The 18,736-nt window shown below is 33.5% G+C and overlaps 2 protein-coding genes across 3 annotated transcripts; one reads left to right on the top strand and one right to left on the bottom strand.

The window, feature by feature from the left end:
- Positions 1-289: 289 nt before the first annotated feature.
- LOC145957161 (uncharacterized) lies at positions 290-724 on the bottom strand. Its single transcript, XM_083073378.1, has one exon. The coding sequence runs from the start codon at positions 722-724 to the stop codon at positions 290-292; it is 435 nt and encodes a 144-aa protein (XP_082929504.1).
- Positions 725-5,993: 5,269 nt separating this feature from the next.
- LOC109793631 (uncharacterized) lies at positions 5,994-18,059 on the top strand. 2 transcript variants are annotated; one of them, XM_083072242.1, is made up of 11 exons: positions 5,994-7,825; positions 10,165-10,416; positions 10,545-10,620; positions 10,897-11,005; positions 12,268-13,295; positions 13,417-13,658; positions 13,743-14,112; positions 14,199-14,300; positions 14,382-14,594; positions 15,187-15,329; positions 15,413-18,059. In XM_083072242.1, exons 7-11 carry the CDS (start codon positions 14,083-14,085, stop codon positions 15,513-15,515), a joined length of 591 nt encoding a protein of 196 aa, XP_082928368.1. In that variant the 5' UTR covers positions 5,994-7,825; positions 10,165-10,416; positions 10,545-10,620; positions 10,897-11,005; positions 12,268-13,295; positions 13,417-13,658; positions 13,743-14,082; the 3' UTR covers positions 15,516-18,059. The 2 variants fall into 2 exon arrangements, with proteins under 2 accessions (XP_082928368.1, XP_082928367.1); XM_083072241.1 differs by having other exon boundaries at positions 10,165-11,005.
- Positions 18,060-18,736: the final 677 nt, after the last annotated feature.

Genomic DNA, 18,736 nt, shown 5'->3' with positions numbered 1-18,736 from the left:
TGGGACTATGCCCGGGTGGTGGTAGGCTGATCAGGTCGACATTATTGGCTTCTTCCAGTATATGCACCCGAGGTGTGTTTAGGGGAGTGTAGAAGTCGTAATTCTCGCCCTTGTTTTGTCGCACTTTTTTAAATTGGTTGTCGTTGGAGATTCTCAACTTATCCTTGTGAACTTGGTCTTGTTTCCCCTACGACATTCCACAGACTTGGTTGTAAAACTTAGTATGTTCTTCCATCTGGATGTATCCAGTGACCCGAGCGCATAACTCATCCATGTCAGAAGGAGGTCGCTAGCAGAGGTTGTCAACAAAGGGGCCCGGCTTCAGTGCCATGAGCATGGCGTGTAGGGTGACTTCGGGATTCAAGTTACGGATCTGAATGGAGACATTGTCGAATCGTTCCATGAATTTCTGTAGCAGCTTGTCATCGCCCTGTCTGAGGTTGGCTAAGGCAGCGGATGTAATGTGGTGAGGCTGGCTTGTTGCGTACTGTGCCGTAAATCGTCTTACCAAGGTATCGAAATTGTTGATCGATCCTGTTGGCAACTGGGTATACCAAGCAAGTGTCGGGCCTTTCAATGAGGTCGGAAAGACCCGACACAGGATAGCATCGTCATTAGTGTATAGGTTCAGCTGTGTGACGTAGATATCGACGTGCTCGTCTGGGTTAGTGGTGTCATCATACAAGCGATATTCAGGGGCTTCCATCCGAAGGGGTGTTTCCATAATGCCATCAACGAAGGGATGACGAAGGACGCTTGTCTGATGTGCTAGAGCCTGGCAGCGTGTTGCTGACTTCGTGGTCTGATCTTTGTGTTAGCACGCGTGACCGATGCGTCGTTGACCGATGAGTGGTTGTCATGTGCGCTGTCAGTGGTGGGGAAACCGACTGGTGCTCCTCCTCATGGTGGTTGCTTGGCTGAGGAGGTGGGTTTGGAGGTCATTTATGGAGCTGAGCGCGGATGTGCTCGTTCTCTTCCCGTAGCGCCACCTGGCTTCATGTTGGGTGTGCATGTTCTCCAGGTCCGCGGTGTGTTGTTGTTGCAGTTGGTCGACCTGCTTGATTAATTGTCACAACTAGCGTCGCTTCTCCTTCCATTCTTGATACGTCCAGATCTTCCTCGTCTGTCACTCTTCTGTTATGGCTTCGAGTGAAAACTATAAGATTGGCCGAAAAGAGAATTCTTGATCTGCCCCACGGTGGGAGCCAGATGTTCTCACCTGAGATTGGTCTAGGGGCGACCACTCCGATGAGATTGATGAGCCTCTCCTACTGGGTGCGTCGGTCATGCCGAGATGGGGGTGGTACTTGCAAAAGAGACTACGATGCTAAAGTTAGTCTTTGTAGATGTGTGGGTCTCTTATATAATACACGTACCTTGGTGTGAATTAGGGTTTTCTCCCTAAACGAGAATAGGGTTGATCTGGGCCTATGATTGCTTGTGGTCCAATGGACCGTGGGCATGCGTGTTAACCGATATCATGTAGTGTTTGGATATCGAGCTCGATCTCCGTGTTCGAGGTGAATAATTTAACATATTTTATTAAAAAATAATTTAACCGATAAAATTAATTTTACTAGAGATATTTGGTATTCACTATAGCTCAAGTGAATCATATGTCCAATTACTCAACAGTAGTAATTACCTTATTTTTAACTTATTTTTATTTATCTATTTTTATTTTCTTTATTTTTTCATTCTATTTCTCATATACTTCTTTTCTCTTTGTCAAACACACTTTAAGACTAGTAGTAGTATCCTTGAAAACACTTCTAAATTTTGTTGCTCTAGGTTTTTTATTTCAAATAAATAACCTTGGTATATATAAATACTCTTAAGTGCCTTTAAGAATATATGTCCCCAACATATAGGCACGTTCATCAATTAAGGATATGATATTCTTATCAACTAGTTCAAAGAATTTGAGACCAAGGGTCCACGTGTCCAAAGCATCCAATACGGCAAAAGTCAACATCAATTAATGAAAGGAAAGAAAAAAGTCTTCCCATAACCCTTGTCCTTAACTCTTAATGTAACTGCCACATAATTAGTTCAAGCTTTCAAGCGAGTTGATGATGGTTGTAATGTTGTGCAGACTTTAGCTTTGATTTTGCTGATTTTTGTAACTTTTGTTTGTTTGGTATTGAAAGTTGTTAACATGGATGTTAATATATTGAAGGCTTTGAAGTTTGAATCGGGTGGTTCTACTGTGAAGACATTCATAATGTATGTTTCTTTATTGATTCTATATCTATGTTGCATTTATTTGGTTTGTAGCAGTTTTTTTTTTACATGTTCGCTCAGTATGTATGCTTTTTGCCCTTGTTTGTTGGAGATTCTCTATACAGTAGAAACTCTTTATGTAACAACCCAATTTTCAATGGGCCGTAGGCCCAATTCATTGCCCAGAATGGGCCGTTTCAAAAGTGAAACGGGCCGTTCTGGAATAAGTTAAAGGCCCAAAATTTGAGAAGCAGAACGGGCCGTTCTGGAGGGAGAACGGGTCGTTCCGATTTTGAGAACAGGCCGTTTCAGAGGGAGAACGGGCCGTTCTGGTTTGGAGAACGGGTTGTTCCGGAGGGAGAACGGGCCGTTCTGCTGGGATTGGGAACGGGCCGTTCTGGTTTTGGAACGGGCCGTTCCAGTTCAAAAATTTGCGTAGATTTGAAGGGTCCAGAACGGTTGTTCCACTTTTGGAACGGGCCGTTCCGGTAGGTGAGCCTAAAATCCTATAAATAGCGCCCCTCACCTCTCATTTTCACACATCTCTCATTCTCTCTTCCTATTCTCTTCTGCTCTTTCTTCTTCCCCTCTTCTTCTCTGAAGACCATGGGGCACTTAGAGGAGGAGACCAAGAGATCCCTGTTGTAGTTTCAACTGCTGCTTATCCAGGTACGGGAGAAAAAGGGAATTATTTATATGTAGAGTTACATGAGAGAATTGGGTAGAGGAAGAATCCATTAGGATTATGAGCAATTTTATAATTATTTCTATTTGGAGAATTACTGGTCTTATTTGATTCTGTATGAATTTAGGATTATGAATATATGATTTATTTGTAAAAATGATGCTCTAGGAGAGAGAACGAAATTATAGAAAAGTGCCTGTAGGCTAGGCTTTGGAAAAATTGAAATATTTCTGTTTGAGGAATTAATGATACCATTAGATTTTGTATGTGTTGAGGATTAGAAATATATATTTAATTTATAAGAATGATGATCTGAGAGGGAGAACGAAACTGTAGAAAAGTGCCTGTGAGTAAGTTTTGAAAGAATTGAGGGTTTTATTGTTTATGTTAAAGTTATATTAAATTGATAATTCCATTATTTATAATATTAATTTATGAATGTTATTGGTATATTATTTGATAAGAATTGATGATCTAGATGTAAATTGCTCGAAAGGTGTGTAAACCCTTATTTTGTTGGACTTGCCTGTTATGTATGTGGTATGGAATTGAACTGTGAGATGTTGTGTGGAATGTGAATGAAATGTGATTGTGGTTCTTCACACCTATGACCAGGGGTGAGCACGGCCCGGGATTGTTACATGGGTATCGTGACCTTGGTTAACATGTCAGGGGTGAGCACGGCCCTGAGTTAGGGGTAACGTGACCTTGGCACAGTGTTATATCAGGGGTGAGCACGGCCCGAGATTGTTACATGAGTATCGTGACCTTGGTTAACATGTCAGGGGTGAGCACGGCCCTAGGTTAGGGGTAACGTGACCTTGGCACAGTGTTATATCAGGGGTGAGCACGACTCTGAATTGTTACGTGGATATCGTGACCTTGGTTAACATGTCAGGGGTGAGCACGGCCCTGGGATAGGGATAACGTGACCTTGGCACAGTGTTATATCAGGGGCGAGCATGGCCTGAGATTGTTAAATGGGTAGCGTGACCTTGACATAGTGTGAAGTGTAAGATTGTGTGGATTGTGATGGATTGATGAAATTGTGGATTGAGATGTGAAGATGATAAAGGATTGTTAATTATGATATACATAAATGCTTGTGAATATTTCATTAAGTAATGAATAATGATGAGATTATGTTATGTTTTCCTTATGTGTTTTACATATAGATATTTTCTTTTCTCACCGTACAATTTGTGGATATTTTAGGTGAGGAAGATCTGGCTATGAGTGGCATCTAGAATGTCAACAGTTGATTTATGGGTATGCTCTGATATTGTGACATCGGGGCAGTGAATTTCTAGTACATGAATTGTATTTGAATACGGAGTTGAACCTATTATTTTGAAAATATTTTGTAACCTCTTACGTTTTATTTTCCAAGTTTCACTTTCAGAATATTTTGGATATTGAAGAATGTTTCTAAAGGTTTCATGTGAACCCTTTTACCTATTTTGAAAATTTGATTTTCTTAGTTTATATTATTACAATATATGTGTTGGGGTAGTAAGGGTGTCACACTTTAAATTAATACTCGGTAAATTAATAAACTCTCTAAAATAATAAATTTGTCCGGTCTCGACTTGGGCCAATGTAAAAAATTGAAAAACTCGATAAAATAATAAGATAATAATTTTTCGGGAGATCCTTTTATAATTTTCGGTCCCAAGAAAATCATAAATTAATAATTCATAGAAACTGAAAAAAAATATATTACACTCTATTGAAATATGATTCAATAGTTATCTGTTTTTCTTTAAAGTTCAAGTTATTTGGAGCTCATCTCTAACTTTTCTTATTGCATCCAATAGCTCAGGTGTTGTATTTTTGTATTGTATCATAAAGTTGTGAAAAGTGTTCGACGCCTTAAGTGCTTCCTTTCGCGTAACAGACTCTAAAGACACTGTATCATCTTCGTTGTATCATCTTCGTTGTCATCCTCTTTAAATTAATAATTATTAATTTATCAATAAATTAATAACTCTCTAAATTAATAAATTTCTCCAGTCCTGACATTATTAATTTAAAGAGTTTCTACTGTAATTGGTTAAGAGGGTGTTGACGTAAGCTAATTCTTGGTCTGACCTATTTGTTATAGATTATGCATAAGCTTTAAAGTGTTTTGCTATCAACAATTTCTATTATATTAGATGGAATTTCCAAGAGAAGAATTTTGCCCAATTTCTCAATTGAATAGATTTAGAAAAGAATAAACCGTTATTGAAAATATTACTTTTTCTTTTAAATAGTCTCTAAAGTGATAAAAAACTATTTAAATAATTCCTGAAGTATAAAATTTAATTAAATGTATAATTTGAAGTTTGTTACTTAATTATTACAATAATTTCAAATTATTTAATTATTAAAATAATTAATTTATATCTTATATTTTTATGTGTGTATTGTATATTGTATTATATATGTGTGTTTAGGACTTGGAATTTAGATTTTTAAAGTCGAAGAAAATTCGTACATGATAAAAGTGAATTTTTTCCATCAAAATCAAGTTAAGGTTGAAAAAATACTTGCGGGTTCGAATTTAGTTGTCATATTTAACTAGAGTGTATTTGACTCTCAAAGTGTTACTCATATTTTGCGGGTTAACTAAGACGTTAATATATTTAAATTTTATTTATTGTTTTTAATGTTAGTATTTTAAATTTTATATATTACTAGGTTATGCTACTAATATTATAAATACTAAAAGTAATCATCAGGCATACAAATTATATTATGGTAAAAGAAATAATTATTATTTCTGAATAACTTATTTTTTAAATACTAGTATTTTTATTATGTTCAATACACAATCTAAATATTTATTATATATAATTAAAATTTATAATAAATTATGTATATAAATATATGTGATATTTTAACATATTTAAAATTTATACAAATAGATATTTTAAACATATAAATTATATTTTATATTTTGGGATAAATTTAATTTAAAAACTAAATAAAAATTATAAATTATAAAATTTAATAAATTTTTATTGAAGAACGACACCTTATATGTTCTGATTCAAGATAATTATTATAATTTTAATTTAATATATTAAATAATAATAATAATAATAATAATAATAATAATAATGGGTGGATTTAGAAGAATACTGAAAGTAGATATAACTTTCAGATTGAACTCACGGGTCCACATGAATAATGAAGTATAAATAACTTTTGGTGATAAAGTATACTACTATTTTAATATGTGCAATATATAAATTAAATATTTATTATATATAACTAAAATTTATAATAAATTATATATGTGAATGAACATTATATTTAAATATATAAATTATATTTAAAATTTATATAAATAGATGTTTTTAAATATAAATTATATTTTAAATTTATGATAAATAAATTATATTATAGTATAATATTATTTTATTTATTGATAATTTATTTTAAAATATTAAAATTTAATTTATAAATAAATGATAAATAAATACTAAATTAGATAAGAAGTTAAAAAGTCTCTAAAAACTCTTCTTATCAAAGAAAAATATTAAAAAAATCTCTTACACAACATAAAGATTTGTATTTAATATATAGAGTTGATTCATAAAATAAAGATAAAATAATGATAAAAACTAGTGGACGTAAAATAGGAATAATAATTCTTTAAAAAAACACTAGTTATTTATAAAATATTTTTAATATTATTTTTTATATAATTTAATAGAATAATAATTTTAAAGAAATACTAGTTATTTATAAAGTATTTATAATATTATTTTAATAATTTACAACTATATATTAATTAGAGATCATTGAACTATTCTTTAAAATTATTTTCAATTTTTAATCTCTAAATTCCGTTAATACTAGAATTTTGTCTCTAGACTATTCCAATTAGAGACCAATTTTTTTGGTACCTAATAAATTAATAGTGACTAAAAGTTAGTCTTTAATATTTCTATTTGAGACTGATAAACTGATCTCTAATGTGTGCAATTAGACATTAAAAGCATGCTATACAAAGCAAGTTAACAATGCTCAAAAATTAGTCTCTTGTTGCAAGAAGTTAGAATCTAAAAACTTTGTCTCTAATTTTATTGCATCTTGAGACTAAAATATGTGTCTTAAGTTTGCAAATGGTTACCGAAAACTATGCCTCTAATAGCATTTTAGTCATAGACTGAAAAACTTGTATCCAAATAAATAAATATTTTTTTAGTTCATTAGCCACCGATAATGTAGCCTTTAATTAGATTCGTATTTTTCAATGACTATACAGACAAAATTAGGAACAAAAATATTCAATCTCTAAAGGAGTTTTAAAATTAGATACTATAGTGTTCTAATAAATGTAAACCCTATACCAGTCTTTATTTTATGAATTTTTTATAGTGACATGTCGCATACTCGTGACATATCTCACTCTAGTGAAAAATATATATTTCTTGATAAACTTTCAATGTCAAGTGTTATCCACACGACATAGAAAGTAGTGTGATGACATATTTGTACATATGTTAAAATATTATATGAAAGGTGTTAATTTACTTTTCATAAAAATTTCTTTTTATGGTAGATAAGTCAATAATCATCATAGAATAATGTGTTAATTAGTCTTTTATTCCTATAACGTCCTATTTTTTAATAATATTATTATTAAAGTGTTATTTTCTACGTTGAGAATTATTATTCTTATTTTTATACATGGAAAATTATTTATTATATTTATTTATTTAATTTAATGAGAGAAGGGAAAATGGGGCAGGTTGACCTGGTTCAGTGAATTTATGAGAAAGGATTAGGCAGAGTAGAAATCTGTCTCATTTTGGCATTCTGGAAGAATTAAGAGAGAGAGAAGGAGGAGAAGGAAGGAACTCTAAGGAGAAGTATTCAAATCATCCCAAAACTGCATCAATTGTTTTAGATCAACATAATAAGGTACGAGGGAAAATGAGTATTTCATATGTGGGATTATAAGAGAGAATGGGCAGTGGGAGAAATCCCTAAAGTTGAAATTGACAATTTAATTAGGTTCTATATTAACTTGTGAACATGTTTATTATATGAAATGGTAAAATTGAAGATTTGACAGTTAATTGAATTCACTGGAATGTCTCGATGGGTTAGGTTCTTAAATAATTAGGATCTTGTTAATCAATATGTGAATCCATGAATTGATGTTACATAATGTGTTTTTGTGTAAAAATAAATGTTTCTAACCAATTGGATTGAAAAAGGATGCATCCATGTTTGATTATGATCTCTTGGGGATGTTCTGTTCGTACTGCATTTTCTGGAAAATGCGTTAGTGTCAGGCTTACATTCATATTGATGAATACGAAGCCCAGATAGAATCACGTCGGGCATGATAATGTGGTGGTGCTTTTGTGGCTCCTTAGTGCCGGGTGTGAATTCCTGGTGCCGGGTAGGAGAGAGACCTAGTTCTCTTTGTGGCTTCTTAGCGTCGGGCAAAATTATAATTTCTCCAGGTGTAAAACTATATATGTACCCTCTATATTGGCTTAAAGTCGGGCACAACTTGGTGAAGCCCGACACAATTTATATATGTGCTATGTGTATTGATGTGTTTGATGATGATTGTGAGTTGTGTGGTGTTCATAGATGGCTATGGTACGATTAAGTATGGATGGTGTGTGTTTGGATGAATTGATGTACGAGTGTGGCTGAATGTGGCTTATTATTATCAATTGTGCGCATTGGCATTGATAGAAAGGATGAAAGTATGAGGTGACATGGCATGAGCATTGGTGTACGTTGCATACACATTTACTCTAGCCATAAGTATAGTGATTCAAAGGGGATGTATCCTTATACACTAGTCATAAGTGGTGATTAACAGTGTAACACCAGTCATAAGTGATGTAAACAGTGTGGGATGCAATATTTATACACTAACCATAACTGGTGATTAACTTTGTGACACCAATCATAAGTGGTGTAAATAGTGTGGCCATGTGTGGCGGTACCTGAGGAGATCGATTGACAAAGTTTGTCCATTGTGTGCCATTTTAAGTTGATGCTTCTTAGAAGATTGCATTGCATATGCATTGACATGAACATGAGCATTACGCATGAGTTGTATGATGATACTAGTTGATGGATATGTGAAATGATAATATTATTGTGATTGGTTTCTACTATGAATTTCATAAGGGTTGGTTCTATGTTTGAGTTGAGTTCTTTCCTTGTATCGTACATGTGAATGTTTCTTTTTCTCACCCGTGTACTTTATGTTTGTTTTAAGTAATTGTGTACGTAATGGGGTCTGAGAGTTGAAGTGATGGGTTTGCTCTGATAATATGACATCGGGGCAATGGGATTAGTGTAGGAATTTATAATTCATTTTCATTTAATTTTTCCTTCTTGTTTAGATACAATTGCAAATCTTATGTTTCATAATTTTGTTTTAATTTGATTGGAGGTTTAGCGGCAGATTATATGTGAACCTATTTTACCTGCAAGTTTTTAATTGAATTTCGTCCTCATTTAATTACATTATTTGTCTGGGTAGAATTGGTGTCACAATTCCAATCATTCTATGACGAGTGTTGACTTATCCATCATAGAAAGTTGACATTCTATGACGGATAAATCGTCACCCACCATAAAATGTTTTGTTATTAGGACACAAGAGGGCATGGACCCATTCGTATTCTCACTATTTACTCTTCTTCTTTCTCTCTGATGAACTTGTACACGTTCTTACTATTTATTGTTCTAACGTTTCCTTCAATTGACACTTTTGATGGTTCTAGTGACCACCATGACTAAGACGAACACTCTTATTCGCGTCCAATAGCCAACACGAGCAAAAATGTTGAACCATTGTCTTGCTCTCAAGTTTGTTCTTGTGCTTTGGTACTCAAGCCTTGTGATACAATGTGTTGAATTTTGAGATTGAATATAATTAATATATAATCATTGTATTGAATTTTGAATTGTTCGTTTGGACAGTATGGAAAGATATACATTTTTATAGTTGATTAATATATATATATATATACACTACCAAAAAATATGTATTTAACTGGGTTTTTTAATGAGGGTTATGCTAACCCTCGGGAACATAAGTAATTAACTGGGGTTTCAATAACCCTTGTTAAGTATTATTAAGTTACAGGGGTTAAAATTTAAAACCGTTGGTATATTTTAATAATATATTGTTTTTTTAATTTTTTTATTTTTGTAATGATAAATTTTTTTTTTCATTTCCCTCTCACTTATCTTTTGGTTTCCCTCTCTCACGAAAACGTAAGGCTTTGTAACTAAGAACACTCCTTCATCAGAAAAATGCAAATGACCTAGCCTCCCTCGACGCTCTCCAACTGCCTGTGATTTCTATAGCACCGAACAAGGTATGTTTTCCGCTCATCTTTTATCATTTGAAGACCGTAAGGCTTTGTAACTAAGAACACTCCTTCATCAGAAAAATGCAAATGACCTAGCCTCCCTCTCCGACGCTCTTCGACGTTCTCCGACTGCCTGCGATTTCTATAGCACCGAACAAGGTATGTTTTCCACTCACACTCTTGAGATTTAATATTGGAAAAATTCCCTGATCGTTGTTCATTTGGGGTTTTTTCGGATTATTTTCACTTTCAGTTTCATAATCTTTTGTTGCTCCATTTTGACCTAGCTGGTGAACGATCCTAATTCACGGTACAACAAACGAGAGTACCTTTGTTTGCTTTGCTGGAGATGCAACATAGAAGGTAATAGTTGGTGCCCTTTGTTGCTCCATTTTTACGTACATCATTCTTTTTTAGACATACTCAAATATTTTAATGTCATTAAAATGCGAAAACAAAAAGAATCTATATTTTTAGCTAAGAGATTCTTTACCAATATGGTTTCAGACTTAGTGTGTGAAGTTGGGTGGCAATAATATATGTATCTTTTTTTTTTTACTAATTTTATAAAAAGAAACCAAAGTCTCCAAGTTTTAATTTATATTTTAGCCCTGTTATACTTGTTTGGTATTCAAACAGGGGAGCACATTCATGTACAAGGAAGAAACAGGGGGATGTGACAATACTGTTAATTGCCAAACTTTGTGAGAGTGGAATGTGAAAGTGTTTTGCATTATTAGTGCAGCAGGTATTACTTCATCAGCAAACCCTATGCTTTAGTTTTTACTTTTTTGAGTATGATATATGTGTTGCTTAGATGTTGTTCTTTTCAGCGTTCTCGATTTGTTGGTTAGTTATATGTATACGTTGGTTTGTAAGGGTAATCCTCAATTTAGAAACCGGTTTTGAGTTATGCTCAAACTCGCTTTCTTAAGAGTTTGATATATAATTGTGGGTAGTGACAATACAAACAACAAAAGGCCTTATCACACTAGATGGGGTAGGCCACATGGATCACACGATGTTGATCCATTTGGATCGGTTAAACACGTATTGTGTGCATAGAAACAGAGTTCACACATTTCATCAGGGAACTGCAAGCCAATTCGCTAGTATCAGTTTGTAGTACCTTTGTGCACCGGGTTGCTGAAATTGGACAGTGAGTTTTGAACCTGTGTTTCTCAGGAGATGGTTTTGCACTTGTTGTTCGAAACTCAGAAATTGGTGAACCTATCAGCATTCACAAACGTGAGAAAGAGAAGGAACCGAAAAAAACTCAGAACCCCAAAACCTTTCAACAGTAGTGAGAGAGAGAGTGGGAGATAAAAAAATACAGTAGAGTCCCCAATCTCAAGGCACAACTTTAAGCTTTTATTAAAATTATGAGTTAATTATTCATTTATCTTGCCTTGGAAGTTAGCAAATTATTCATTTATAAAACGTGTTAAACAATTCTCTCCATTATTGATAGGTCAATATAAATTGAAGAAATATATACTTTTTTTTTTGTGTTCACCATTTTTCTCATTAAAACTTAAATGAGCAATTGAAATCTAAGGGGTCTAGCTTGGTTGGTTGAGCAAAGTGTGTGAGCTGTTGTAAACACTTTTGATACAGTGTTTGTTACCAATATTGTTAAGCTTGTCATTTTCAATTCTGTTTTCACTAAAACATGGTGATGCTGCATATTGTCCTCTCAGAATATTTTCTCTTGGCTCCTAGCTACTAAACTAGTCTAAATTCTCCAACACAATTCTAAATTTTAAGCATTAGATCATGTGATCCAACTGTCAAAAAGGGAAATATGCCTTTTAACTAATCGTGGGTCCTCCAATTACTCATAGAAAGCATTTGATTGGTAGGTGAAATTGAAAAAAAAAATTTAAGGATAGGTAAAAAAAGAAAGCAATTAAAAAAGTTAAAGAAAAGTAGTAAACTCGGAAAGAAAAATGAATGGAAAGATAATTGATTTGAAAGAGATAATATGTTTAATTGATTAGCCTTGACCAGGACGTTCTTTGAGGTTGCAACAACAGCTACATCAGCAGCTTGGTTACTTGTGGCATCATCGCATGATTGAGCTGGAGAAGCACCAACTAGCTAGTTCACGCCCTTGCTGTCCAGCATTGGAATTAGAAGTCCCTTTAAACAGTGCATGTGCAGTATGAGCTGTTCCATTCGGTGGAGACAGTCCAGCTCCTGCTGCACCAACATGCTGTGCATGCACATCATCCAAGCCTCCTACTGTACCAAACTGCGCCAGTTTAGTGGCTGAATCAGTAGCTGCTTCACCAGCCAGCTGCCTTTTCTTTTGACGGAACATAGTTGGATCACCATGCTGGTTAACTTTGGATTTATCCGTTACATGATCAGTCCCTTCCTCCACACTTCACACAAGTAGGTTTCCTTACTAATTATTAATATTTTAAAAACTTCCATTTAAATACAACACCTTAATATTTTATTTATAATATTTATTGGTTGTTAGGAACCTTAAAGAAGCCTAACACATTGAAAAAAAAATAACTCAACACCTTTGTTGCATGCACATCATCCACAACCTAGTATTGAACCTCCACCCCCACTTGTACATCAATGTAGAACATTACCTTCCCCGACATGTCAACCTCGTAAGATATCTCACGTCACATTTTAATTTAGTTTTCAATATTCAGTTACATTAATTGCATGTGATATGATTCTTAACTTTTATTATTCTCATGGCTTTACAGGAACCTTAAAGTTGAGGTTATTTTCCACCAACAAAACTAACTCTGCACCTCAACTAAATCTGCCACCTCCACCTGAATCTCAATTTGATTCTCATCCTACACATCCACCTCAATCTCATAGTCAACCGACACATGCTTCTAAGCCTGATTCTCAACCTTCACTTGCATCACCATTTGGTTCTCAGCCTATACTTAGTAATGAACCAGAGTCTGACTTTGATAGTGAAGTGGAAGCAAATGAAAACATTGAAATTCAAAAATCGCAACCTATAGCTCGTAAGAGAGCCTAGACAGTTGATGTGATTGGTAAGCATTTTACAAGATTATTGTATGACCTAGTTTAGCAACATTTATTCAATCAATTGGGTCAATAAATAAAAATATACCATTAAATTAATTTTTTTTAACATATTTGATAATTTGTTAGATGACCAAGGCACAAAGAACACAAAGTCACTTACGGTGAATGATGTTTGGTCGTTGCCTTCTAATGAAAGGGTTGTTGTAGAATGGAATGATGAAGACCAAGCAATTGCAGATAGTGGAGCATTGTTAAATAGGTTCTTAGGTCACCTTGCAAGAGACTCTGATGTATTCCCTATCAGTTATACTAGTTGGAAGAAGATTCCTAAAGACTACAAGCAAAATGTACTTAAGGACATCATTCAAGTAAGTGGTTATGCATTTTACTTACATTATATATTCAATTGTGCTACAAATTGTCTCTAACTTTGATCGTCGCATACTTTGAAGGCTAAGTTTGAAGTTGAGCATGATCTTCACGTGGCTTATATCTTCAAATCACTTAACATAAAATAGAGAGAGCATCGTTAAGAATTGTGGCAACAAAGGGATGATGGAACTCATAATAGAGATCAATTGATTGCAATGGTCCCAGAAGGATTAAATAAAGATCAATGGGCATCTTTTGTAGACTATCGTTTAGATTCAAAAACTAAGGTAAAATTAAATTTTAATTTATGTTTGATTTTTACTTGTATTTACAAATTGTTTTTATGTCAAATATTAGGAAAAAGCCCAAAAAAATAAAGAGAATAGAAAAAAGCAAACAATTCCCCACACAGGTGGTTCCATGAGCATTGCACGCAAGAAGCAAAAGATGGTAAGCATATGCTTCTTAATTTTTAATAATGAAATAATACTTTCTCTTTTTTAAATATAATTCTTGTTTTTTTTTGGATTTTGTAGGAATTAGAGTGTGGCCGCAAAGTTAGTAGGGGAGAAATATGGATAGCAACACATAAACATGCTAATGGGGAATTCGTGAATGATGAAGCCAAAGAAATTGGAGTAAGTTCAACTATATTAATGCTAAAAATGCTCAATATTTTTTTGAGGTTAACTTAACATGTTTCTTTGTGTTTTATGTAGGAAAAAATTGAATCATATGAATTGAGTGGAAGCATTTCAAAAGACATATCAAGTCAAGATTCCTTAGCTCAAACTTTAGGAAGTCAAGAACATTGTGGACGTGTTCGAGGATTAGGATTAGGACCTTGCCCATCCCGTGTGTTTGGACACACTGTACGCTCATATAGTGGGATATCCTCATTTTCTCCTTCTTGTAGAGAGTTACAAAATGAGGTTAGTAGTATGCTACAATTTCCTTTAGAATTTCAATGTTAGGTTTTAACTCCTTTAAATTGTTGTTTTAGCTTCTTTGGATCTCAAAAAATTAGAATATTGAATGGTACCTACTTGCATAAATCATTTATCATTAACTAATTAGATGTTATTCATTAAAATAAAGATTAGTTTTATGTCCCATTCTATAATTCTTGCTTTCTAATTTCATATTTGTCTTTCTTCTTGAAATAATATCTAGATAAACATCATTGATTGTGTTGTGCTCCTTGATAATCACCTAATTTATTGTTCCCAAGTTGTGCTTTAGCTTCTTTTGATTCCTAAAAAGGTAATATTTGTATAATAAGAATTTTTCATTGTAGATCTAATTTGAAGTCAATTTTAACAAAGTTTGTAATATTTTAGGTATACTTTGGTGATCTTGTTGGAATTTATGAGACTTTTTTTCATGTTGTCAACTATCTGTATAATTAAAACATTATTGTGGTTTAAAGTTTTGAAGAAAACAAATAAAATGTCACGTTTAATATTGGTATGATTTTCATTTCTACTTATGTTTTTATTTGTGTTGATTTTTCTTTTGAAACAGGTTATTGAATTGAAATCACAAATGGCTGAACAAAATCAGAAAATAGAGGAACAAAATAAAAGATTTGAGACAATGATGAATTTTTTTGCACAGAATTATCAAGGCAAAGGCTTCCTGACTTGCCTGTATTTCAATCTTCACCGGTAATATTTTAAATTTGAATTAATTTTATAAATATTTTAAAATATACTTTATATTTCTAACTAAGTTTTATATTTAATTATAGGTATCTGACCAAGGAAGTGCACAACCAATTAATGTCCCTAATCATTCTCCAACAAATTCTCAAGATAGAAAATAGGGATATATTTGTTAGGGAAAGATGTTGACCTTTTTGTTTTAGGAAAATCAATATTTTGTTGGATATGTTTTTATTACTTCTTAAAAAGTCATTTTGAATGTTACTAAACTATGGATGTTGCTTGTTAGGAATTTTTTTGGATGACTTGTTTATGTACATTTGCTTATTAATATATTAAATTTGTGGATTGTTTGTTCATTTTATTTTTTAATATTTATATAACTTGTGCATTTCAAAATTTATATATAGATTGAAATATTATACATGGTTAAAAACCATTTATAAGCTACAGGGATTTAAAAATTACAAATACAAACAAGATATTAAAAATATAGTGTGGCATTAACGAGGGTTCACAACCCCTGATAAATTATGGAATTATATAAACAGCAGGTTATGTGCCAACATTAACGGGGGTTTAAAGCCCGTAGTAAATTAACAGTCAAAATTGATGATGGTGTTAACGGGGGTTTACAACCCCTGGTAGACTATGTCGTTAACGAGGGTTTCAAAACCGCGGGTATTCTATGCATTTCCGGGGGTTGTTAAAAACCGCTGGTAAATCGCTTGCCACGGATGCTTTCCCGGCGAAAATCACAACTGCAGGAAATGCATTTTCCGGAGGTTTTAACCGCGGGTAATGCCAAAAATAACCCACGTTAACTCTATTTTTTCTTGTAGTGATATATATATAGAAAGAGAGAGAGAGAGAGATAGAGAGAGAGAGAGAGAGAGAGGTTAAGTCTCATTTTAAATTTGATAAGATTTCAATTGACTATATTTCTTGTTGTTCTCAGGGTACATGCTTAATTGTGGTGAAATTGATGTCATCAATTTCATTTTGTGTACTTAGAGACCAATGCAAAATACTATCAAAACTTTGTCAAATTTAATTTATAAGACTTTACCTTTAGGTATTAATCAAGTATAAATAATTATCTTTCTGGATGAAATGTTTACGCATAAGTGTTGAATATGAGAATGGAGTGGAAAAGTTTCTTTAGTTTGCACAAAGGAATATTATAGATAGTAATGGAAGGTTATACTGTCCTTGTGTAAATTGTTTCAATTTGCAAAGTCAACCAATAGACATTATACATGTTTTGTATGATGGGTTTCTAAAAAACTACATAGTATAAACATGGTGTGGTGAATTATTAGACATGCCATGCATAGAAGCTCATCAAACACAAAAGAACAAGTCTATTTAAAGATCGATGATCGATTAGAGAACATGATTTGTGATGTTGGGCCTGATTCTTTCAAACACACACATTTGCATGATAGTTTGTGCACTAATGCTAAGAAACCATTGTATCCAGATTGTGCTAGTTTTTCACGATTGTCTATCATGTTAATATTGATCAATCTTAAAATAAAAAAGGATAGATTGATAAAAATTTCACATAATTACTTGAGTTGTTGAGTAACATGCTTCCCGAAGGTAACACGTTGCCAACACATACTTATAATGCAAAAAAAGATAATGTCTGATGGGTATGGAGTGTAAAAAAAAATTCATTCATGTCCCAACAATTGCACTTTGTACAAAAAATAGTTTGATAGCTTACATGAGTGTCTACAGTGTGGGGTATCACGATACGATACAAACTAAAGGAAAGTGACTCTAAAAGTGGGGTGAGCAAAGGTCCTTCTACGAAGATATTATGGTATCTTCCTATTTTTCCAAGGTTGAAGCATTTATTTGCTAATGTCCATGATACCAAAAACATTAGGTGACATGCAAATGGATGAAAGAAAAATGGACAACTGAAGCATCTAATTAATTCTTTGCAATGAAAAAAAATAGATTAGATGTTTCCATATTTCGGCAATGATCCAAAAAACCTTAGGCTTGAATTTGCTACAAATGGGATAAATCCATATGGAAACCTAAATAATAAACATAGTTCATGGCCTATATTGATAGTGATTCACAATTTACCTCCATGGTTGTGCATGAAGATTAAATATATGATGTTATTTATGATAATTTTAGGTCCAAGACAACCAGGAAATGATGAGATAAATCCAAAAAACCTTAGGCTTAGACTTGCTACAAATAGGATGAATTCATATGGTAACCTAAGCAGTAAACATGGTTCATGGCCTATATTGGTAGTTATTTACAACTTACCTTCATGGTTGTGCATGAAGTGTAAATATGTGATGGTATGTATGATGATTTTGAGTACAAGACAACTAGAAAATGATAGTCGTGTTTATCTAAGACCCTTGGTTGAGAATTTGAGGATGTTGTGGGAGGAAGCAGTTGATGTGTTTGATGGTTTTTTTGGCAAAACTTTTAAGCTGTGTGTCATGTTGTTTTGCACAATCAATGACTTTCCTACTTATGACAACTTAAATGATTACAATGTTAAGGTACACAAAGCTTGCCCTATATGTGAAAATGGCACATGTCACCATCAATTGTATTATAAAAGAAAACTAGTTTACCTAAGACATCAAAGATTTCTTAGTTGTAATCATCATTGACACGGATTAAAGAAAGCATTTAATGGTCTTTAGAAAAATGAAGTAGCTCCAACACCCTCAACTGGTAACCAAGTTTATGAATGGGTGAAGAATTTAATTGTGGTGATTGGGAAGAATGAAAAACAACCAATTGATAAATACATATGGAAGAAAATGTTGTTACTTTTTTATCTACCATATTGGAAGATACTTGATGTCAAACATTGTATAGATGTTAGACATTGTATATATTTCATACCTGGGGGAAAATGTTTGTGATAATGTTATTGAAGCACTTCTAAAAATTCATGGGAAGACAAAGGATGGTGTAAATGCTCATTTAGATATAGTTGACATAGGTATAAGAGAACAATTAGCTTAGCAAATTCATGGTAAGCAGACATTTTTGCCCCCTGTAGACACCTAATTTCGTTCGGGGGCATACAAACAACAAGATAAGACATCAGAGGGCCCAAAAGTCCTAATCAACTATTTTTAGTGACCTGGAACGGGCCGTTCCAAAATCAGAACGGGTCGTTCCCAAGTCCGGAATGGGCCGTTCTTGAATTGAAACGGGCATTTCCGAGACTCCTAAAAGGCCTAACAATTGTAGGTTGGAACGGGCCGTTCCAGACCAGAACGGGATGTTCCAAACCAATCAAAGGGCCTAAAAACTTGGTCTGAAATGGGCCATTCCTAAACTAGAACGGGCCGTTCCAAAAGGTTAAAAGACCTAACAAACCTAGTTTGGAACGGGCCATTCTAGGAAGGGAG

The sequence above is a fragment of the Cajanus cajan genome, chromosome 4, assembly GCF_000230855.2.
Source record: "Cajanus cajan strain Asha chromosome 4, NIPB_CcT2T_4, whole genome shotgun sequence".
Lineage (NCBI taxonomy): Eukaryota > Viridiplantae > Streptophyta > Magnoliopsida > Fabales > Fabaceae > Cajanus > Cajanus cajan.
Note: the sequence above shows the minus strand (reverse complement) of the source record. Positions and strands in the feature narration are given on the sequence as shown.